At 36.7% G+C, this 25,521-nt stretch overlaps 1 protein-coding gene across 4 annotated transcripts in view; it reads right to left on the bottom strand.

Moving 5' to 3' along the window:
- Positions 1-25,521, bottom strand: part of ERCC6 (ERCC excision repair 6, chromatin remodeling factor) — an 80,767-nt gene that overhangs the window by 30,279 nt on the left and 24,967 nt on the right. For 2 of the 4 annotated variants that reach the window (XM_045841972.1, XM_045841973.1), the window contains exons 6-8: positions 15,626-15,754; positions 10,839-10,997; positions 3,062-3,197 (exon numbers count right to left, since the gene is read on the bottom strand). In XM_045841972.1, the coding sequence (XP_045697928.1) occupies positions 3,062-3,197; positions 10,839-10,997; positions 15,626-15,754 (424 nt within the window). The remainder of the gene's footprint in view (positions 1-3,061; positions 3,198-10,838; positions 10,998-15,625; positions 15,755-25,521) is intronic. The other 2 variants (XM_045841974.1, XM_045841975.1) reach the window with 2 other exon arrangements.

Here is a 25,521-nt window from a genome sequence, read left to right as displayed (position 1 = left end):
AGGTGTGCTCTATTCAGAAATTGTTTGATCATTTAATATGCTCTCTAAATGCAAACATTTCAAAATTTTACGTCATACCACCTATAAAAATCATTAGGAAATAATCTATCTGAATGATAAAGAGAACAATTCTGGCATTGTTACTCTGAAGTATTTTTAAAGAGAATTTCTCTCCTCTCCCCTATTTCCCCAGCACTGAATGTTCATATGCCAGAGCACCACTATTACATTTAGGTAGGATAGCCAGTGGGCACAGAAAGCTCTACATGGAGAGAAGGAATCTCAGCCAATAGGATGGAAAGAAGGGCAGATAGTAGATGCTAGGTTATAGACCAGACCAGTATTGACGGAATATTTGAAATATGATTAAGGAACACAAATGCTATTGCAATTTAACACACTTATAAGCTAACAGGTATGCATGGGGTGGCAAAGATCTGTATATATAAGTATAATACAGGGACCAGAGGGTGTTTGAATCCAGAAACCAAAGTTCTGACCTTGGAAGTGTTACTAACAAGGTCTCTGCCAGGAATTAACACGTTTGATATGTCATCATCACAAAGAGTAAAAATTAACATTAATAACAATAAACTGTATATCTAAGTCAAGAGGTATGGTTTGAAAGATGCAAGAGAACATCATTTTGATCTTTTGTTTGACAACTTACATCTTTAGAGATCTGAGATATTTTAAAACAAAAAAGGAACAGTAGAAAGAGTTAAGTGAAAACACAAGTCTACTGCTTTTCCTCAAAAGCTAAGCAAGAAACTTCAAGTCCTTGGTGAGCTGTAAAGCACTGAAAAAATTATGAACAATCGTATGTATGCATGTGTCTACGTGTGCAAAACAACCTCAGAAGGTGGCATCACTGTAAACAGAAGTGAATCCCATCAGACTGTCAGCTGATTTCTCAAGGGAGACCTTGCATACAAGAAGGGGCTGGAAAGATGTATTCCAAGTCATGAAAGGCAAGGACCTACACCCAAGATTGCTCTATCCAGCAAAGCTTTCATTTAGAATGGAAGGGCAGATAAAGTGCTTCTCAGATAAGGCCAAGTTGAAGGAGTTCATCATCACCCAGCCCTTATTATATGAAATGTTAAAGGGACTTATCTAAGCAGATAAAAAACATGTATAGTAAAATGACAGTAAACTCACAATTATTAACAATCACACATAAAACAAAAACAAAAACAAACTAAGCATTCAACTAGAATAGGAACAGAACCACAGAAATGGAGATCACATGGAGGGATAGCAACAGGGGAGTGGGAGGAGGAGAGGGGTGGGGAAAGGTACAGAGAATAAGTAGCACAGATGGTAGGTAGAAAATGGACAGGGGGAGGGTAAGACTAGTATGGGAAATGTAGAAGCTAAAGAAATTATGACACATGGACATGAACTAAAGGGGGGAATGTGGGTGGGAGAGGGTGAGCAGGGTGGAGGGGAGTGAAGGGGGGAAATGGGACAACTGTAATAGCATAATCAATAAAATATATTAAAAAAATAAATATCTACTCTTTCAAGTTTTGCCCTCTGAACAAGGAAGCCAGCCTTACCAAGAAACAATGACCAGTGTCAATTCTATTTCCAGTATGAGTCAATGCACTTTATTTACATGAAGGTAGTTCTTCAGGTTATAATTACAGAGAAAATGCAGGTGAGCCATGATCCAGATGAAGGTGAGAAATATATATATTTCAATAGCCCAAAGACAATAAAAGGATAAAAATGACCATATGAAAAATTTGCCTTTCAAAGAAAAACATCAACTAAAAAATTCCTCCTATAGAACTTTATAATACAAAATATGAAGAGATGTCAATAAACAATGAAAATGAAAAAAGGAATAAAAATGTTTACAAAGCTGATAACAGGATGGTTACAATTTGACTAAAAACAATCTAAACTGTTATTTCCATGCTTCTAGAAAAATCACTTTTTTAATCACAGCATTATATTTTAACTCAGTTTGTTTTCCATTTATCACTTAAAATTCAAGGCAAAGTCAGGTGGTTTTAATGACAGCTAGTACAAGATTCTGTCTCACCAAACTTGAGTTACCAAACTTGAGATATTCCTGATTCACTTCTGTCAAAAGTTCAGCTTACTCATAATAACAAACAAGATGGGAATTTGGAAAGAAAGGGTATTGGCAAAATCACAGAAACTCTGGAGCTTAGTGGCTCACGTGTCTAACTCAACAAGGCCAACCTTCACTAGCTCTTTCACAGGGTGCACAAGCGCTCACTCAAAGCTCCAAAGACATAGGAAAGAAAAAGCCCATTATAAATTGCCACTTCCTCTCAATAAAATAACTTGCAAACCCACAGTGAAAATGTAATTACTATTTATTCACCAAACACTTATGGGTACTTGGGATATAAACATGAGGAAGACACAGTCCTTACTCTACAGAGCTTACAGATCATAAGACAGATGAGAATAAAAACAGAATACAACATATCCATGCTACCCATAGGAGCACAGATAAACCTCCTTTTAGATAATGTGGCTAAAACTTGAATAAGTGAGGAAATAAAATTATCAAAACATAGTGATAATGCTTATATAATGATCAAGGATTCAAAAAACAAAAGACAACTGAACTAAAAAGCAACAATGGAAACCTTTAAATTTTCAAAATGGCAGGTTGTTCCTTTGTTCATTAAAAACATGTTTTAAAAGCATATCAACAAATGCATTTGCTAGTTATCATGATGTTTTGTACCCATCTTCCTAAAACTGTGTAAAGCTGTTAATGCCCCCAATCCAGCCAATTAACTGTACCACAGGTCCCTGATTTATGGTCCCACTTGTGCTCTCACGCTGTGCACACTGCCTGTGCCCAGTTGTTTCCCTGGACAACAAACATGTCTCAACACCACTAGGAACTATCAAACACAGAATCCAAATTAAATCTGGAAAAAGTTTAAATGCATGAAAATAAATACAAAAACATATATTTGAGAAATACATGAATCAAAGAAAAAAGTACGTAAAATGGAAGGCTTCAGGACAAAACAAACAAAAATGTACTGAAGTTCTGTAATGTTACCTTTTTGTGGGTAGACGAGCCGGTTTCATGTAGAACTGCCACTCTGAACGGAGGCCACCACGTGTGAAATTCCTTCACCCACTGATGCATCACTGTTGTTGGACAGACGATTATAGTCGGGCCCAAACCCTGAAATCTGCATCCAAACATCCAAGAAGAAAATACAGCCATAAATGACAGCATATGGGTGATCAAATGCCAAAAAACAAAAAAGAAACAAACAAAAACTCAACAGTTTTAAAAAGAAAATCCTATGTAAATTTACTGATATTTTCCTTATAGAAAAAAACTATTGAAGTTAAAACCCAGTAAGTGAAATCTCTACAATCCCATTTATCAATTAGTGAATGCGGGTACTAAAACACAAGCTAATACATTTAAAAGGTAACATCTAAAGTAAAAGAATTTCAAACAATTTCAAATAAAAATTATGTGCTAAAAACTTTTCTTTCCTCCTCTATTCTCGATTAGTGAAGGTATTACCCAATGTATCCTAAACTAAGTGCACATAAGAGTACTGTCCATTTGTTTGACCCTTTAAAGTCTACCAAAAGTTTTCACCCACAGAATTTCAACCAATCTCACATCCTGGGAAATAAGCAGGACAGAAATGCTCCAGTGTTTGGAGCCCAGAAGACTGATGTGTCCAATGTAGTATGGTTATAGGAGATGGGGGCAATGCCTACAAATCATTCTTCTGAAAGTTGCAGAGTGTTCTACAACATCATGCTGCTCGCTCCTCTGTGTGGTAAGGAATAAGTGGAGGAACATCACAGCATCATTTCTAGCAACAAGTCCATGTCAGTCAACGGCAGCCTTCTTTGTTTTTGCAGAAAACAGTTGAGCACTACATAGCAAGAGCTTTAACAATAGTCACATGTTTACCCAGCAACCCCAAAGAAACACTTATGCACTGAAACACACATTACAGCATTATGTGCACTGTGGAAAAACTGGGCCTATTTTCCCTATTTATTTCCTATTTCTACTTAAACACCCACAAGTAAGAGAAAGGTCGAACAAACCATCCGATTCTTTAATGTGAGTCATATAGCATAAGCCAGTGGCTAGGAGCACTGCCTGGGTCTGAATCCCAGCTCTGTACATACTAACTCTATGACCATGGGCACATTATTTAATCTCTCTGAACCTCAATTCTCATTTTAAAGTAGGACTAATAATATACTGATCATATAGGTTTATATAAAGATTAAATCAGTTAATATCTATAAAATGCTTGTAACAATACTACACAGTAAATAACATAGGGGCTTGTTAAATAAGATGGAATATCACATAACCATTAATATTCCTTTTGAAGAATGTTTAAAAACCAGGAAAATGTTCAGTTAAGTCTTTCAAAACACAAAATTATTTATGGAATCACCACAATTCACTTATGGATAGGTAGTAAACAGACTGGTCATGACTGCTTTCTCAACATGTCTTTCTCCTCTTTCTCCTTCTTAACAGAACTATAATTTGTGCAGGTATCTACTCTTCCCTCCCAGGCATGTACTTGATGGGCCTCCGATCACTGTCTGGCTATAGCAAAGAGGGGAGAAGCAGGAATCCTGGTTCCTCCACAGACTGTCAGTACACACCATTCCCCTGGCAATGCTTACCAGTCCACTAAGGAGCCTAGAAGACTGGCTCACTCAGTGTAAGGAAGGACTAAGAGCGGTCCCCCTCTTATATGTGGTTTTGCTTTTTGTGCTTTCAGTCTGAAAATGGAAAGTTCCAGAAATAAACAATTTATAAGTTTTAAATTGCATGCTATTATGAGTAGTGTGATGAAATCTCACTCAGTCTGGCTTATCCATGAATCGCCGCTTTGTCCATTATATACACACTGTATACACTCCCCACCCATTAGTCACTTAGTAGCCATATGGGTTATTAGATCGACTGTCATGGCATTTCAGGACTTGAGTTCAAGTAACATTTGTAGTAGCCTACACAATGCCTACGTCATTCATCTCATTTGATCCCATCATGTAGACACTGTACCATCTTACATCATTACAAGAAAAAGAAGGGTGAGTACAGTACAATAAGGTATTTTGAGTGAGAGGCCACATTCACATAACTTTTATTAGAATATACTGTTATAATTATTTTATTTTATTATTAATTACTAATTGCTTACTAGGTCTAATTTATAAGTTTAACTTTATCATAGGTATGTATATACAGGAAAAACAGTATATATAGGGTTCGGTACTATTCAAGCTTTCAGGCATCCACTGGAGTCTTGGAACATAATCTCCTCTGATGAGGAGGGACTACTGTACCTTCTAGGTTTAAAGGAGAATTTTCTCTGTTGGTCTCTCCTGCTGCTTGTGAATAAGGAAATAGCCCAAAGACCACTGAGCAGTTGGGCTACAGAGCAAGGAGATCTTATGACTACAAGGAGAACTGGCCTTAGGAGAAAATTTAAGTACCTGGGTCCCTGATGACATCTCCAATGTACTGATCATGCTGTGTGTATAGCCCACTCCTGTGGGCTTCTAGATTTATCACACATATTGGGAAGGTTTAACACCATTTGAGACCAGGTTTTATTTAATTATAGTCAAAATACCCTGATGCATTGTACATCATAGGTACCTGACTCAATCTATACCATCCTGCCCTCCCTTTCCCTCCTTACAATGAAACAAGTATCCCTTCTCTTGTCTGAAACCAATCACTCGGCCTTGCTGTAAGCCTGTGCCCCACTGTAGCAACACTCCTATTACTGTGGATGCTTCATATAAGTGCGTAAGATGAATATTAAGCAAGTCAAACTAATTCTGGGAATCTCTTCAACACTGGACTCACTCAACTCCTGTTACAAGAGTCAACTGGGAGCCAAGACTGGTTGAGGACACTGCAGACCCAAACGGCCCATCTCTCCCTCATTCTGAAATAGTCACTGGCATTTTTAAACTGTCATTCTTCTACTCCCCACCTTCTTCTGTCCAACACAGATGTTGACTATCTGAAGTTATATGCACACTGCACATACATCCCCCATGTTATCTCAATTCCCACAGTTTCAATTACTTTCTCTACACTAACCATGCCAAATCTAGGTCTCCAGGCCAGCCCAGCCCAGGACTCTTTCCTGAACAAATTACCATATACTGGGAAGTCTAACTGCTGGCTGGTATCTCCACTTGTATGTCCCCAGTGTCATCCTCCCCCACCTTGCCTTCCTCCCATGTTTCCTAATCCAAACAAAAGAACTGTCACCTATTCTCCAGGTGCCCAAATTGGAAATCTTGGCCTCATCCTTGGTCAGCCCCTCTTGTTCTCCACAATATCCAACCATCTATAGAGTTCCTGTGATATCTGACTCCTAAATCCCTCTCAAAGCTACCCTGTCTCTCCATCTACATTGTTGATACTCCAGTTCTGGCCACTATCATTTCCTACCTGGATTATTGCTCCTTCTAGCATGATCATTTCAAAAAGCAAAATCTAAATGCTTCATCCCTTTGCTTAAAAAGTCTTTTAATGTTTGCCTATTGTTCTTGGCATAGTTTTAATACTGTAACCTGGCCTATAAGCCCATGAGAATCTGACCACTGTTCATCTACCTCTTCAGCATTACCTCTCACTGCCCCCATCCCAATACTTGCCCCTGAGGTTCAGCACTCCACCTGCCAGCACTGTCTTCAGTTAATACAAAGAGCATAACCCTGATCTCTCACCCTTTGCCTTGTTCCTTCTTACTCTTTATCCTAGCTACTATTCTATTTGTCCTTCAAACATCAGCTTCTTCTATAGCATCTCCCCTGTCCTTTTCTCTCCAGGAGGGCTAAGGACCCTTCCTCAGTGTATCCACACTAATTACAACCCCATAGAAACCCTACTGTATCTCCTATTGTAATTGTGTATTAGAGCCTTCCTAAGCTCCTTGAAGGTAGAGAGAGACAGTTTCTTCAAATGATCTCAATGTCTAAACCATAGTAGGTGATTAATGAATACTGATTTTAGTAAGTGAAAATATTTTGATAAGATTGGAATACACTGAAATGCTCAAAGAGATAATTTCTGAATTGGGGGATCATGGGTGATTTTTATTTTCTTGCTACATCTTGATAAATGATACCTAAACTAAAAAAAAAAATTATAAATTAGAGTAAATCACAAAGTGTTTGAAATATTTTTTTAAATCTTCTGCAAAACTGAAAATACCTTGTAGTTCTAGCAGAAAAACAAGCTGTAACTTAAATGAGGCTTACTCTTATACTCCAATGTGACAAAATGCCTCCACCTACTCCTAAATCCCTTGAACCTCCAGCTACAGTCAGTGCCCCTGCCTCTTGCTCTGCAGAAAGGGCTGAGACTGCAGAATCCAGAGGCTGCAACAGACTCTGACACTTCCTGCAGAATTCCCAAGAATTTCTCTGCTTCTAACCAAGACAGGTCCCATGCAGGCTTCCTGGTGAGAGTGTAACTCTACCCTGGCACCTACCAAGATAATATTCCTTTTTAAAAGGATTAAATACACCAGCATTATTCTCCTAGGGAAACAAAAGAGTTATCATCAATATGTACTTAGTAGGGATTAGGAAACAACCGATCAAAACCTGTCTAAAATAAACACAAACTCACTTTCAAATAAGCATAAATACTCACATATGCTTTTTTTTAAGGGTTATACAGCCATTCTTTCTCTTTTTATAACATGCTTTCTGCAAAGAGCTACAATGATGACTCACATTTTGTCATTTAAGGCCAGTATTTTACTCTGGCCAAACATCTATCTGGCATTATTATGCCCCTTAATTTCTACCGTTTTCCCATTATTAGAAGACAATGGAGGTTTCAGGCTGAGTAGACACCTCAAACATACATTGAGAAGAGCAGACATACATTGTTCCTGAACCACTGAAGGGGCATCAAATCCATTAACAGTCACATGAACTATACCACCCTTTTCAAACCCTCAACACTAGTGAGATGACCATTAGAAATGGCCAAATGTATTAGAGTGATTAGAGAATCAATTACCAAACTGGCTACAATTCCTTTCATCTTTCATTATCACTGTTTACATCTAATTAATTTAGGACAAGCCAATAATCCCAGGGTCAAATATTTCAACCTGCAGGACAGAAATCTGCTATTTATAGCCTAGAGCTTTCCAGAAATTTCAAAGTAAAATATTTACCTTTGAAAGTTTATTTTTAGGCCACTTATTTGTAATTAGGAATTTACTGAATGATATCCAAAGACTTTAAAGTATTAACAAAAGTTTGAAAGATAAATAACTTATTTCCTCTCCATCATGAAATTTGGGGGTGGGGCAGTCCATCATAATATGAACAGCAAAGTGAAAATAAGATAGTATGTACATTATGAACTGGGAACACAACAACCAGGATATATTTTTAATAACTGCATGCAATATGCATGTCCTTAAAAACACACATACAAAACACATTAAAAAAAAAAACTTCTTTCACCATGAAGTTTCTTCTTGGTATCCCAGAGACTTATACTATTTTAATAATCACAAACCTTAAAATTTCAATACGAAGACCATCTCAAATTAGGGACCAAAAATCTACAGCTTGTAGGGGTTCAGAGGAAATGTACACAGCCAATGAAGTAATGCCGACTCACAGCACTTGACAATTCTATTTTATTTGAACTTCATTTCACTATACATCTGACTCTTTTTCTTTAGGACATAAACAAAGAGGAACACTCCAAATTCATTTAGTTTCTGAGGAGGACATGTTATAATACTGCTAAACAATTTGCTCTGGAATTTAAAGTGGGGACACCTCAGTACACCTCTGTCCATAAAAGCCCAGTTGTTTTCATGATATATAATATAACCACAGTCTACGCAGTCACTTCTACTATTTTAATGAAGATGATCTGGGCTACAGTCCAACATGCCACACTATTTCATTATGGAAAAAGAAGATATGAGCATCAATAGTTAATTGATTACAGCTGTTGCTCATTTTTAGCACTGACTTCACTCCTAGTAAGACTGTCACTACTCGAGAGAGCATATTTTAATTTTTAGATCAAAATTGCACTGCAGGGATGACTTTAGGTTTCCTAGGCCCAAAGTACTAGATTCCACACAAGTTTCATGATAATAAAAAAGGAAAGGAAAAGACAAGGGAAATAAGAAAATCCCAGAAATCTTTTAAGGAAAAATAAAAGACGGTGCTAGAAAACATTTGGGACAGCTCAAGGCATTCTACTTATATAAAAAAAAAATGAGTAGAGTTATAGAGTCAAGCTCACCTAAGAGCTTATTTAGAACAGAAAGTGTTTTTATAAATATAAACTAATTAATGGCAGTCATAGAAAAGAAAACATGAAATGCACATCATCTTCATCTTGACTTTTCCCTTAGGCTGAAATGACTTCATGCATTTCCAGGCAAAATATAATAGATGTCTAATATTTGAAGAAAAACTTCTGCTTCAATGCAACTTACTTGTAATAACAACAACAAAATATTTAGTTCATATTTTAAAATTTCCAAATGTCTTTTCCCCTTTCCCGCATTTATATAAATATTTCTAAAATATTCTAAAAGTTTAAATATGCCTCATGAGAAGCGTTCATCTGCTAAATGAATACAAGAGTAAGGGATTAAAAACAAAGCACCAAACTCTGAAAATTAAAATAAAAAGCTCTCCACTCAATAGTTTGTGATTTGTATTTGGGTCTCTACTAAACATCTGTCGGCTAGGGAACCAGATTACAACTCAGGAACCTCCTGTAGTCGCTGACTTCAGGCACACTGATGCTATTTTGAAGGTATCTCCAAATCTTATCTAGAGAGTGCCTGAGGTTTCTACAACATAACCATCTGGTAAATATCTTGCTGTCACTCCTCAGAAAAACCTGTTGGAATCTAAGAAGCTCTCAAATTAACTGGGTTCAAGATTAAATAACCCACATAATTTATGCAGAATTATTTTTACCAATACTGAGTCACAATCACGTAAATTTACAGCTTAAATATGGAAACAGTCACTGAACTTATTACAAGATAAAGTATTTGAGTCCAACCATGCTGAGCTAACAGTTTAAAGTGCTTCTTTCAGAATACTATAGCTTTAATAGTTTATTTAAATTCCTAAAGAGTACTATCACTTTAGAATTTTAGACAGTCATTTAGGTTTTGGCCTTAGAATTTATATAAAATTCTTAAAGACTTGGAGAGGGGATAGAAAGCATAGTGAGCAGATAAGTAACTTCATTAAAAAGAAATCACTCTACAAATGCTCTCATGCATACCAATTATAAAAGAAATTCAGGAGAATGGCTCCTCCAAAGCTCCAACTTTCCCCATGAATAGACTTGGTACTTACTGTAATGTTCACCTGGTCTCCTGCCAAAACAAATATTTTAATATAAAATTTAATAAATGGAACTAAAAGTATCATGTCTAATTTAAAATTCCATATTGTGTAAACTATTGATATTAACATAATTGAGTTTGTAAACAATCCATTTGTAGAAGCTAACCTTAGACAACTGTATTGACCCAAAATATCTAGTGGGGCTCATCTGCAAAATGAAGGCTCAATGCCTGGAATTCATTAAAAGTGTTACATGTTTAATTTCTCCTGCCCTACAGCTCCATTGTCTCGTAAAAATTTTCCTTTGATGTCCCCCACTAAAAGAATTAAAGGAATATTGTAATTGAAATGTCATCAATAATTCACAAGACCCTCCTCCACAGCAATACGTCTGATGAAATATTAATTGAGCTCCACAGACTGACAGTCTGCAGTGGAGCACTTGCCTGTAATTTGAACCACGAGTTCTGATCTTGCTGTAGCTCAGACCTGCCAAGAAGGCAATTATCTGGATGGTCTTGCCCAATCCCATTTCGTCTCCCAGAATTCCTCCTGCCTGCTGGCAGTGCAATTCCCACAGCCACCTAACACCTGTCTGCTGGTACCTACAACAACAAACACCAAGAAAAAAAAGAAAATGGCAAATGGTGGATGATACAGATCATAACAGAAAGTACTCATGAATTAATCATTTCACTAAGTTCTAGTAACAGTCAGAGGAACATGCCGGATGTGTGTTTTACATGAGTATTATATTCATAAGGTCATACATTTTTGATTACCTAGGCATAAAAGTACATTTTTTTCTTTACAGAATGTTAACACATTTCTAATTAAACTGACAGAAAGGAAAATTAGTAACTATTTTATTTCTTTTACAATATTAAAAATAGCTTGGTAAACAAGCATAAACTTACTATCTTTTATTCAGTATCTTTCTGGAAAATATCTTAAATATTTTTAGTTTTTTAAGTTCCAATAATTTTTCTATGATAAAAACAGGCATGAACAGCATCACAAAGTAGGACAGAGAAAGCCACAATTACAGCATATAATGTTGAAAAGTCACTTGGTAATCATATCATTTTTTTATAAAAAATTAAATTTTAAGGCCATAAACAAGTCTGAATAATAGGGCTCCTCACAAAATTAATACATAAAAGATGATTTTGTCATATTAGTAGCAGATGCAAAAAGAACAGTTTTTTGTTCTTTTACTCAACAATACAAAAGGGCTTTTTGATATTTTAAAGCAGAACTTGATTCAGGGACTTCATAGCTACAAAGACATCTGAGCTATTAAAATTTATAAATAAGGAGTACAGGCTGAAAAGATTAACACAATTCCCTCTTAAAAAAAAAGTTGGTATTTTCCTTTCTCAATGGCATGTTTAATCTACAATCTAAAGATGAAGTTTAAAAAGGAAATAAGGCAAAAAAGTTTTAGGGGGAGTGAAAGATTTAACATCACAGGTGTGAAGATTATATGCCAAGTTAAAAAACAATTGAAAGCAAAACACACCTGAGTTAAAAAAACAATGAAATCTAAAGGATTTTTTTTTTCAAGGAAAACACCAAGACTAATGAGCCTCCCACCTCAAAAGAAAACGATTTTACTGTATTACTGCCCAAATGTTTACTATTTGGCACATATTATGTCTACCTAAAACCTCACTATGAACTTTAGTTTAACAATTTTACTTAATCTTCTTTGAGTAAATATGTTACAATTAACCTTCCCCCAATATTCTGCAAATCAATTCCAAAAATCTGACTCTACCTGTTGCCATGATTATCTATCATGTAAGAAAAACTTTGAAGGACAATTTTGCTGCTTGCATCCTGGAAAAACAGGATTACAAATCAAAACACAGTATGTACAATATGAATAAAAGATCATTTAATTTGGGAAGAAGTGCAAGTTCCATTAACATGTTGCACACAACCAGAGAATAATGGCAACCACTTAAGAAGCCTAGAGCCTACTGTCAGGGAGACGCCAGGCCATGTGGTTTGGAGATAGTCTCAAAACCACCCTGCAGGAAGATGACCAGCCCATTTTACAGTTAGGAAATGAAGGCACAGAGAGGTTAAATAACTTGCCAAAGATCATGCTGATAAGAAAAAAAATGAACAAGTCAGGTTGAAATCCAGAACTTCAGATTCCAAACCACTTTAGAGATAATCTTGACCAGTGGTTCTCAAGGAGGGGGATGGTTTGTTCCCTAGGGGACATCTGGCACTATCTAGAGTCATTTTTGGTTGTTACAAACTAGAAAAGTGCCATTGTTATCCAGTGGTAAAAATGAAGATGCTGGTCAACATCCTACAATGCAAAGGAATGGTACTGACGACAAAGAATTACTCACAGCTCAAAATATAAGTTGTGTTGAGGGTGAGAAATTCAGATCTAGGAAAAAAGCTTGTTGAGAACTGGTTAAAATACACTACTTCCAGTTTTGGGAAAAGATGTATTCAAAAAAACCTTCCCCCCAAAATCTGATGTATAGTAGTCCCCCCTTACCTGTGGTTTTGCTTTTCACAGTTTCAATTATTTGTAGTCAATCATGTCCAAAAATATTAAATGGAAAATTCCAGAAATAAACAATTCATAAGTTTTAAATCAGCACACCATTCTATTTAGCATGATGAAATCTAAGGTCTTCCCACTCCGTTCTTCCAGGGACATAAATCATCCCTTTGTCCAGTGTATACACACTATAAACACTCCCCTCCCACTGGTCACTTAGCTCTCTCAGTTACCACATCTACTGTTGAGAAATATCTCACAGGGCTTGTGTTCAGGTCACCCTTGTTTTATTTAGTAATGGCTCCTAAGCACAAGAGTAGTGAGGCTGGCAATTCAGATGTGCCAAAGAGAAGAGAAAAGGTAGAAGTTTGGTACTATCCACAGATTCAGGCATCTACTAGGGGTCTTTAGGGCAAGTTAAACATTTTTATGACCTACTGTACAACAGCAAAGAAATTACTATGCACTGCTTTCTCCCATGAGACCACAATATCACAAAATGACCACAGATAATTGGTGTGTTTTGGCACTGTCACACTAATCCAATATTGCATTTACTAGTATGGCTAAAAGTTAAGTCACAAGAATGAGGTTTGTCATTCAATTGCTCAATTATACAGATGAATGCATTTGCTGGGCACACTTTCAAAACAGAATTTTAAAAGTTAAACATGATCTTGCAGAAAATAGCACTTAAATAGATGATTGTACCTTCTGACTCCCTTGTGTGCAATACCGTTAATTTAATTCCACAGAGTGCAGTAACTACAGTAAAAATATATATCTACAGTTTAAAATTAAATTGGCCTATCTAAAATTTAATCATAAAAGAAAAATAGACAATCCTATCACTTTTCTCATATAGCAAAAGAAACAGAAGTTTTATAACATTTATGAAATATTTAAATTTTGTTTTTGAGAGATGAAAGACAAAAACAAAATACTTTCCAGGAATGTACAATCAAGATACATTAAAAAACTAACAAATATGTGTTTAAATTAACTACAATAAGGTTAATAGTCAAGTCATTGAATCATATATACTCTTGGTAAGCAAAGTTTAGTTGTACTAACTGTGAAATTTTTTTGCTAGAAAATGTCACATTTATTTAAAAAAATGTACATTCAACTTGAGTCTTGAGGATATTTGACTAAACATTTACTATATATGCAGAAGTATCTTGTCTTTGATAAATCAATTTAATCTGTAATTGGGGTATTCCTTTTGCTAGTACAACACTGATATTATCTAGCCTGTTACTAATAAGCAGCTGCTTTAGAGAAGAAAGCTAAGATGAAAAGAATTACAAATAAATGTCTTTATTTACCTTTCCATAGTTAATTTTCATTTGGGAAAAGCAATAAACAAATTAGCTACCTCTCCAAGCTGTATCTATAAAAATTACTAGAGTCAGACTTTAATTTCTTCACAGTTCCTCCATCCAGTTTGGCAACCCAACCAAGACACTTCACATCTTTAAGAATCAGCTTTCCTATATGTTTGGTGGGTTAAAATAACTCTCCCCATCCTTGTTTTCTCCCCTACACTAAACAAAAATTAAAACTATAAATAAAAACTCTGAGCCCTGGCTGGTATAGCTCAGTGGATTGAGTGCCAGCCTGTGAATCAAAGGGTCCCCAGTTTGATTTCTAGTCTAGGGCACATGCCTGGGTTGTGGGCCAGGTCCCCGGTAGTGGGTGAGAGGCAACCACACCTGATGTTTCTCTCCCTCTCTTTCTTCCTCCCTTCCCCTCTATAAAAAATAAACATAAAAACTCTTTGAGATGAAATATAAAAAGCATGCTTTTTAAATAGACATCTTGCAAAAGTTTAAAGCATGGTTGGTAGGTAAATCCATGAACAAGATTAAATATAACCATCTTGAAGAAGGATGTTTGCATCCTGCACCCAACTACCAAGTGACGACACAACAGACAAAAAGAAGCTATTTAATGGTTTAACTTCCTATATGCATCTAAGAAGCCTTCCTAAAGTACCTTGTTAAGTAAGTCCCAAGAGTGATGAGATGGAAAATGTGCCTCAGTATTTACATTCATCACAGGAGACTTGCCCAGACCTTGCAGTCTTTAGGCATGCATCTCTCATGCAGCATCTGGTTATCTATAGCACTGGAACCACCCCACATTTGAAACACAGTCCGTCTCAAATAGCAACTGAATCCTGAAGGTGTTTGCCTACATCTTCTTTTTTGACATTAGAACATAGACATAAAATATTTAGATGCACATTCAGTCAGCTCAGTATTATACCCTTAAGTACAATATAGAACACTCAGAAAATAATCTAAACAGTCGAAAACCTCTCAATATTGATTTTAATATATAACTCCTCTTAATTAATCTGATTGAAGAAATTAGAAGTTTGGTTCCTTAAAATTACTAAGAACAAAAAAGTAACTCAATGCTGATGGCTTTTAAATATGTTGCTTTTAGTCTGCTAAGGTAAGTCCATATAGATTCATCAGTTTACAAACATACCCCATGCGCACTTTAGTCAATTTATTATCATCTAATTTTAATGAACAGCATGTAGCTAAAATTTCATTTGACAGTATCTGCATTTTCAATAAACTGCTGCAAGTACCTAAGGGCCCACAGGTAACTGCTGTGTAATTCCTAAAATATTAATCAGCACACAATGGCTTAATGACAGAGATAAAGAGAAAAACACATGGCACATACTTAAAAAGCCTTTTGAACAGAAAACCTGGTATTTTAAAACCTTCATCAAATTCAGCATCACTTTCCTCAGAATCATCTTCAAGCTTCGGACACTTATCTCTGTCCTGCAGTCTCTGTTTATTCCACCTCCTACCATGAAAATAAAAATCATATTGCCATTATTTTGATTATAAGGCAAATTAAAATAAATAGTTCTAGATAATGCACAGAAAAAAAAAAACAGGCAAATTAGAATAATCTTGTAGCTTTCTGCTGCCATCATTACCCCATACACCAATATTCTAAGAAGAAAAACAACTAATTCTCTTTTCCTTCCTTCTCAATTCAATTCTTATTTAATTATTATAGTTGCACAAGAAATAGTTTTGTAAGGTCCCATTTCATTATCAAAACTACTTGCTCCTCTTCTGGCATACACAAAGGGAAAACTTTTCTTCTAGTTCCTAAGATATTTGAACTTAATGCAGTGAAAATTTCAATATTAGAAGTATCACCAAAATGGCAATATAAAAAATAGATTTTATTTATAATTACTATTTCTGTGCTAAAAATATGCTAGTTATAGTATAAAACAGAACAGTATCTTGAACATAAAGCAGATTTTTGGTCAAAATTACTGTATATTTCATTCACATATTGATTACTTAATTGGAACATGGCATTAATAATATAAAAGAACTAAGCAAAATAGAGACAGACTCATAGAGAGCAGGATGACAGCTATGGGGGACTGTTGGCGGGGTGGGCCAGGGTGTAGGAATAGAACAAAAAAGAGAAAAAAAACTCATGGGCACAGACAACAGTGTGGTGAATGCAGAGGGGGGTGATGTTGTGGAGAGAGATGGAAGAGGGTAAAGGAGGGATACATGGTGATGAAAGGAGACTTGACTTGGGGTGGTGAACATATAATATCACATGTGTACACATGATGTGTTGTGAATTGTGCACCTGAAATCTATACAATTTTGTTAACCAGCATCACCCCCAATAAATTCAATAAAAAGAAAAAAATCAATATAAAAGTACTGATAACTATACCACTGAGAAAAAGTATGTTCACTAAAATCTAAGTTACAAGTTTAGTAATATGATGCTTTTCACATATAAAATGAATATTTATATTTCAGAAGGGTAATGCCAAGTATGCATAAAAGAAAAAATGTCGAAAGATCTAAAAGTCTTAGCAATACACCAAGGTTGTTGGGAAGGGGTAGCCATTTAGCCATTCTAATTCTGTATTCATATAACTATAACAGAACCTGGTGTCACGAGTTTAAAAAAAAATCAACAGCCTCACACTCTGTTCACCTCCAAAATGGATGACTTTTTTCAATATGCATGCAAGTGACATTTTGAATTTCACAAAATGGTGGAAATTAATGAAAGCAATAGAGATAAATGCCTTTGAAGTAAAAAGCTAAAAGGAAGAGAATGAGAATAGCAATATATATAAGAAGGCATTTACCTGCCACTTATTATGCAAGAATAATAGAGAACACATGAGGAAAGTTAAGGGAAAAAATGGAAGGATAACCCAAGCTGTTTCCAGTGGCTTTTCCATATGAATGGCTTGTCCTGGCTCATGCTTCAGATTTTCCTAAATCCTCTCAAAAAAGCAGCACCTGGCCTCAGCAAGCCTCATACCTCTTGCTAAGTGGCCCCAGGCCTGGAACTAGCAGCAGCCAGCTTTGGTTCACTGCTTAGCCTCACCTGATCACCTCTAAGCCCAGAACAAGTAACAGCCACCTACAGACTACTTTGTAAATTACACTGTGTGACCCAGGACAGAACACAGACAGTGGCTGACCTTGGATGTGTCTACAGCAATCAAGGCTCAACTACAAAAGGAGGGTGTACACAGCCTTCACAGTGGGTGCACCTCAAATACCCAAGTTGGGTTACATGGGAGGCTGTGCCACCGGACCCTATTGGATACTTACTACATTAGGCCACACTACCAAGCCTGGGAAATGTAGTAGCCCTACCTAATACACAGAAACAAACACAGGCTGCCAAAATAAGGAGACAAAGAAACATGGCTCAAATGAAAGAACAGAACAAAACTCCAGAATAAGAACTAAACAAAAGGGAGACAAGCAAGCTACTAGATTCAAAGTTCAAAACACTGATTGTAAGGATGCTCAGGGAACATAGGAAGAGCTTCCACAAGAAAACATAAAAAAGAGCCAATCAGAAACGAAGAAAATGCACTAATTAAAATAAGAACAATTTACGGGGAATCAACAGTAGAGTGGATAAAGCTGAGAATCAAATCAGTGATTTAGAATATAAGGAAGCAAAAAACACCCAATCAGAGCAGCAAGAAGAAAAAAGAATCCAAAAGAAATGAGGATAGTGTAAGGAGGCTCTGGGACAACTTCAAGCGAACCAACATTTCATATCATTGGGGTGCCGGAAGGAGAAGAGAGAGCACAAGAGATTGGAAACCTACCGTATTTTCGGATCATAAGACGCACCTAAGTTTCAGAAGAGGAAAACAGAGGGAATTGTTTTTTCTTGGGGGGGGGCGGGGGAGAATTTTTGAAGCAAAAAAATGTGGTAAAAACTGTGTCTCATAGTCCAAAAAATATGGTATTTGAGAAAATAATGACAGAAAACTTCCCTAACTTGGTGAAGGAAACAGACATTCAAGTCCAGGATGTGCAGACAGTCCCAGACAAGATGAATACAAAGAGGTCCACCCTAAGACACACCATAATTAAAATGCCAAAGGTTAAAGACAAAGAGAGAATCTTAAAAGCAGCAAGAGAAAAGCAGTTATCTACAAGGGAGCTCACTTAGGACCATCAGCTGATTTCTCAAAAGAAACTTTAAAGGCTAGAAGGAGTTGGCAAGAAATATTCAAAGGGATGAAAAGCAAGGACCTACAACCAAGATTACTCTACCCAGCAAATCTATCATTTAGAATTGAAGGCCAGATAAAGAGCTTCCCAGACAAGATGATGGTAAAGGATACATCACCACCAAACCAGCATTGTATGAAATGTTCAAGGGTCTTCTTTAAGAAGAAGATCAAAATATGAACAATAAAATGGCAAAAAATACATATCTATTAACAATTGAATTTAAAAACAAAATTTTTAAAAAACAGAAGAGAAATGGAATCACAGACACAGAGAACATTTTGTTGGTTGCCAGATGGGAGGGCATCAGCAGGATGAGTGAAAAAGGTGAAGGGATTAATAAGTACAAATTGGTAGTTACAGAATAGCCATGGGGATGTAAAGTACAACATAGGGAATAGAGTAGCCAAAGAACACATATGCATGACCCATGGACATAAACAACAGTGTGAGGACTGCCTAAGGGATAAGGGAGGTGGTTTGGATGGAGGGGGGCAAATGTGGAAAAATTGGGACAAATATAATAGCATAATCAATAAAATATAATTAAAAAAATAAAAAGGAAGCAGAAAAAAGAAAATGGAAGGATAACACCACATACACTACTGGGTTAGAGGAATGGTATATTTTCCAGTATTAATTACCAAACCAGCACAGAGGCTAAAACAAGTGACAGACAACCCCATCCAGAATGCTGCTTAAAGCACATCCTCTGATAAACCTTTGCCTTAATGAAATTTCAACTCCTCAAAGTAACAGAAAGGAAGGGTTAGCTGAAGCTGAACTGTAACCAGTAAGGAAGAACCAGCTGATGATAAGAAATTGCCTCCCAGGGCACTAAGAGAATGTACAAATCAGCACTGCTGGTAATTCTAGAGAAGAACAGCAAATGGAAGAGGCAGTAAATAGTCAAATGTAAGGAAACAGCTATCATATAAGGTTTAATATGTGATAGTCTTTTCATGTAAAAAAATAGACCTTTCTGTGCTTACCTTGTAAAGGAAATGTCTTCCTCTCTTTTATTTGTATTTTTCTTTCTTAAAATCATTTCCATGCAATTGACAAAATGAAGTACCTCTATGTGGCGATATTAAGTCTGCTATTCTTCTGAGTTTCACATAATCTAGAAATTTACTTACAAGCAATGGCATATAGCAGTGGTTCTCAACCAGGGGCAAACCGACCATCTTATGCTGCACCTTCCTTTGCCCCAGGGTCATGTGACAATGCCTGCAGATATATTTGGTTGTTACAATTGGTGGGGGAGGGGAGATATCCAACAAGCATCTAGCCAGCTGAGGCCAGGGACACTGCTAAGCATCCTACAATGTACAGGACAGGCCTCTACAACAAAATGTTATCTGATCTCAAATGTCAATAGTGCCAAGGATGAGGAACCCTGGTATACCGGTATCCCTTACTAGTGGAACTTAAACGTTTATACATTTCCCTGATATGTGTGTGTGGGTGTGTATACGCATATGTGTGTGTGTGTGTGTGTGTGAATTCCTGTTACTACCTGAAATTTAGCAAGCAAGCAAATTCAGATAAGATATTCCTCAGTATCCAAACTTATTATCAGAGCTCAGAGCCAAACATCTGCATAACAAAAGATACTTCTATTTAGCAAATTTGTGTATAATATGAAATTTGAGGGAAAATCACAAAACCTATCACAGCCTCTTAAGATAATTTTATGAAAAGAAAACAAAAAACACCAGAAGTTACTGGCTTTAGAAGTATGGCACAACAGGTCATTAACTATTTTACATATAAGAGGATCACATAATAAACTTCATTGACAGATAATGATTATTTCCTCAGACATAGCCAGGAATTCTCTATGGCTGTTAAATTTCCCACCCCATCACTTAGTATCAAGAGGGTTTCAGCTTCCTCCTCTCCCCTCCCTCCTAAAATATAAGCATCATGTCCTCACAGAACACACAGAACCTGGGAAGCCCCATGAGCCATTATAGAAATGACTGCATTCCACCATCTTCCACTTCACAAAGAAAGATGAAAAGAAACAATCATTCATTCAGTCTGGCTAAGGGATAACTAAAGGTGGTGGGGAAAAATCATTATTGCCTACAATTATTTATATCATTGTGAAGACAAATCACCCCAATAGAGTCACATACATATTATTAAAGACAGAAAATACCAGCTATAAACCACATACATATGTGACTCAGGCTAAGAGATTCTTCGGTTACATAAAGGAGCAATTCTCATGTGGTTTGTAGTCAGAACAGATCTGACCATCTAACTGGTTCCACTAAAGCAGAGCTGCACCAAGTGCTAGCTGACACGTACAAGGCACACTGTATAGGTAGAGGAGAGCCAGATTCTGAGAGAAATATGGTGGGCTTTTCCCATCCTAAATGCCATCAAGGGTCACATGCTCTTTTTAGAGTGCTTGACCCACTTCTCCTACAGCCTGAAGCTGAGTGATCTGTCTAGCCAGCAGATGTCAAGGGGGATTCTGTGCTATGAAAAAGCTGAGTTGCACAAATGTAGTAAGCACAGGCCAAAACATAAAATCTGAGACTCAGGCAGTCTAGAATCAAATCCTGACGGCGGTAAATTAACCTCTTCAGCATCTAAGTTATCTCAACTGTGAGATGGAGAGAATAGTGTCCCCTTCACTAGATTTGGGGGAGGATTAAATGAGGTATCACACTTAGTAGCATAAGCCTAAAATAAAATAAGTGCTAAATGAATTAATATGCTATTATATTCAATACATAATGCTACCTACATGTGCAAAACCCTCACACAACCCTGAGGCAGGAGCTATTACTATCTTTACTTGCAAAGGGGAAAACAAAGGCAACACACAGCCAAGTACAATCTCCATGTGATAATGCAGAGCACCACAGTTTGACAGAACTCCCTGAAAGTGTGTATTTGAACTAAAAACTATAATAGTGTACCAAATGAATGCCAAGTAAATTATTATGAATACCATGATCACCATGAATAAAGACATCAAGCCATCACAGGGTACCTGCTGAAATACAAGTGTGTAATACTTACTAGATTTGTAAATCTAGTAAGCTGTGAGCTGTCATGAAGTATGTCCATCTTTTATATAATGTAACAAAAAAGGATGCAGAAAGACTTAAAATTAGCTGATGGTGGGAAAATAAGATCCAGGTCCAAGTGATCTGAAATCTTAAAAATTAGAAATGGCTTCAAAATCTCTAAATTCTGTTACTTTAATAAATAAGCTAGGTAACTGATTTAAAGTGGAAGGAGGCAGCAAGCAGTCCAATATTTACATTTTTGGAAAAGAAATAACTTTTTTTCTGTTTTTTATTCTCTCATTTAAAAAAATCCACACATGTAATAGTCACAGCTGCAGGCACATAAAACCAAGCAGGCATGGTGTTTCTGGCAGTGTCTCTAACTCCTCACACAACTACCATAGTCAGTCCATTGTTGACTCCACTGGTAGCCACTTAGAAGAGAATCTAGTAATAAACATAAACTGCAATTCCAATCATATACAAGCAGAGAAAATACTCCCTTACCTCCCTACATTCATGCAAGAATGTGAGCCTGGCTCAGGCTGAGGGGCCTGGGGCTGACACTACAATACAATAACAATCTATCAGAAGTAACTTGGACCCAGGGCCAGGCAGCTAGCAACACAACACTGCATAACCAGTTGAAACAGGACCAGAACAAGAAATACTTCCTCCAGTTGTAACCTACTGAGGGACCCTGTCAATGAAACCCTAATAATGCACCTGAGAGCTAGCTGCCATTGCTTACAGTTAACTTATTTTCAAAAGAGAATTTCTAGCATGTTAAGGATGTTCAAGCAGAAAAATACACCTAGATGGCATTGTTACACCTTGTAGCTTCCTCATGTCTGTGCATCTGCAGTCCTGCACTGTCCCCAATCTCCCTCCCTCCAATACACACATCCACACACTCCATGGATCCTACAGACCTCTGCCCAAGAAGTGCCTCTAGCAAAGAAAGCCTTTTCTGACCAGCCAGTTAGCCATCCTGTCCTCCAGGTTCCTTCCCAGTCCTGGGGAACTTTGGGCACACCTGGTATTTCTACTAGAACACTCATCAGGTTTAGCACCTTTTGAAATCCTTATCTGTCTACCTCTAAGAGTGGGAGCCACTTGAGATTAGAGACAGTCTTAGTCATTTTTATATTCCTAGAAACTAATATAGTAAATGTCCACCTCACCACAGACACTCAAAAAATGCTGACTGCCAAATGAATGAATAAATGAGGTTAAGAATTGGGCCAGGGATAAAGAAAACATCATGGAATGAGAAGCACGGCTTGAAAATGGTCAAAGTAAATCAGAAATGGATAAAGAAACTTCCATTTCTATCTCATTTATAGCCTAACTCCTGGTGCATTTATTACTCCTCCTACACATATGACTTTAAGATACTACTCCTGGCTGTAGCCACAGGATAAAACAGGGTTAAGGTCCACTACAAAGAGTCAGCCATGGCAAACAGCAACTGCAAAGTCAAAGAAATTGTTAATTTAGAATTTTATAACAAAAGAAATTTATATTGAATATAAAAATGTAAATTATTTTCAAGTCCAGAGTTCTGTTTTTTGGGTTTCCCAATGGATTCACTTTGCAACTGGGTTCTGCATACCAGCTGATGAGAAGAACCATAAACCCCAAGTTAGGGTCCAAACTTCCCTAGGAAGTTTGCCCCAGAAAGGCTGGGCAAAAGATTAAACTTTTTATGAAGGAATTTGTCTTCTGATAGAGGAAAAAAGAGGTCTGAGTAGCCTTAAGGTACAATACATTTACTTCAGTAAAAAGGAAATAGTGTTTTTGATGTTCCCACCTTCATCTTTTTAATCCATACATATAACAGTCACAGCTGCAAGCAAATAAAATGAGTGTATTATTCACTTGTTGGGGGTGGTGGTCTAACTCTTATAGTCCCTCAGTCTCCAGTGAGGGACCCAGCCAAAAACACAGAGGAGAACCCAGCCAAAAACACAGATTTAAGATATCCACTGAGAGTGAAATCTGGATGTAGGCAGAGAGATATATTATATGTCTGTAACAGGTGAATATGCTTTACTGATTTGAGAGAAATAAGAAGGGGGAGAAGTGGGAAGGGGGGGAGACCAGGGGAGGGGGGGAAAAAGAGAGAGAGAGAGAGGGAGGGAGGGAGGGAAAAGGGGGGGAGAAAGAGAGAGAGAGAGGGAGGGAGGGAGGGAAAGGGAGAGAGAGAGGGAGGGAGGGAGAGAGAGAGAGAGAGGAAAAGAGAGAGAAACATCAATGTTTCTAGATAAAGAAACGTTGAGAAAGAAATCTCGATATATGCCCCAAACAGGGATTGAACTGCAACCTTTTGGTGCCAGGTACAATGTTCCAACCAACTGGGCCACCCAACCAGGGCAGAGAGATCTGAACTTTAAAAACATCATTTAAGGGAGGAGATTAAAGAGGGTATTAAGGTGGGTAAATGATAATGGAAAAAAATACAATAAAAATAAATTAAATAAATGAAAAGTTAAAACATCATTTAACAATTGCTGCATTTGCCTCCTTAACCACAAAATGAGCCAAATACTAGGTTCTAATAGAACAAAACACAATCACATATGTATTACATCCTTTGGAAGCTCTTTTCTTTTTTTAACACATCATACATGTCAGATGGTCCTATAATTATTGGCAGGAGATTACACAAAAAAGGTAAAATTAAGAAATTTTAGTTAATTGGAGTCCTGAAGACTAAAGGACATAATGCTACCCCATCCCTACTGTCAGCCAAAATTTAGATTATCCACTCTGGGCATGTCATCTTACATACCTAGGACAGCAATAGTGTAAAAATCAAGCCTTACAAGGTACAACAGGATCTGGAACACTGACCTTAAAATGGAGAGAACTATACAAGAGCAAATCAAATTCTAAAACTTCAATTTAAATCTGTTGCAAAAAAATTCAGTGCTAAAGCTTAAGGAAAGATGGCCTTCATTTTTTAACAATAACATGATTCCTTCCCTACCTCGGTACTGTACAGATGACTCCAAACTCACTTTTCACTGTACCCCTGGGTCTGGGTCTTTGACAAGAACAGCAAATTCAGTTTAATTGTTTTGACTACAGATGATCTGGGATGAACAAATACTTAAGATACACTTAATATCATCAAACCAGTATACTCAACTACCTATACCAACCTACAAAAATATAATGTACCTATTAACTAGAATTGTCAAATATTAGTAACCCGAAATCGTGTATTAATAAAATGAACACGCCCTCTCCAAAGATTCAAGGAAGTCACTACTGAGCAGCTTAAAATTCAAAATTTACCTTACTGTTCTGTCTTCATTTTTACACTGCAAGGGCCGCCAAGCCCGGAGCAGTTCAGCTCTACACTGAATATGAAAAAAAGTCACACATCATACGGTTAAGTCATTCTTAATAGAGAGTAAAATTTCAATCTGCAGATCATTCTCCACTTACTGCAATATCCATGAAACAAATTCTACAACAGAAGCACAATAAGTTCAATTTGATTTTTAAAAACATATTCAAGGCACCAAGCTGGGTATTTAATATACTTTGCATTTCTGTAGTGCACTAGGTTTTCTATTTCAGACAGCTTAGAATCCCTTACAGATTAGTCTAATTTACTAAATTGAGATACTTGGTGTCTTACTTTTCTTATCTGCGTTTTTATGGTCTATCTGGGTGGACTTAATTGGCACATCTAAGTATATGAAATATCCTCAGTTAGGAGTCCAGATCTCACAGAGTAAATTAAGACTGATGCAGACAATTATGCACTAGAGCTGAGAAAGAGAGGTGTGTGCAGAGCACAAAGCAAAATTAGTCTTCATTTGTGTCTTAGCTTTGACATTTAAAAGCAGCCAAGATACACTCTAAGAAAATTCCTTAAGGGAGTAACTTTTTCTTCTCTTTAAAACACAGATTCTTAGAACAGAACAAAAAAAGGACATAGTTTTATTTCTTTTTAAAGATTTTATTTATTTATTTTTAGAAAGGG

The sequence above is a fragment of the Phyllostomus hastatus genome, unplaced genomic scaffold (genome assembly GCF_019186645.2).
Source record: "Phyllostomus hastatus isolate PE091 unplaced genomic scaffold, TTU_PhHast_1.1 phas_contig_38, whole genome shotgun sequence".
In the NCBI taxonomy this organism is placed as follows: Eukaryota; Metazoa; Chordata; class Mammalia; order Chiroptera; family Phyllostomidae; genus Phyllostomus; species Phyllostomus hastatus.
This window is presented reverse-complemented; position numbering and strand designations above follow the sequence as displayed.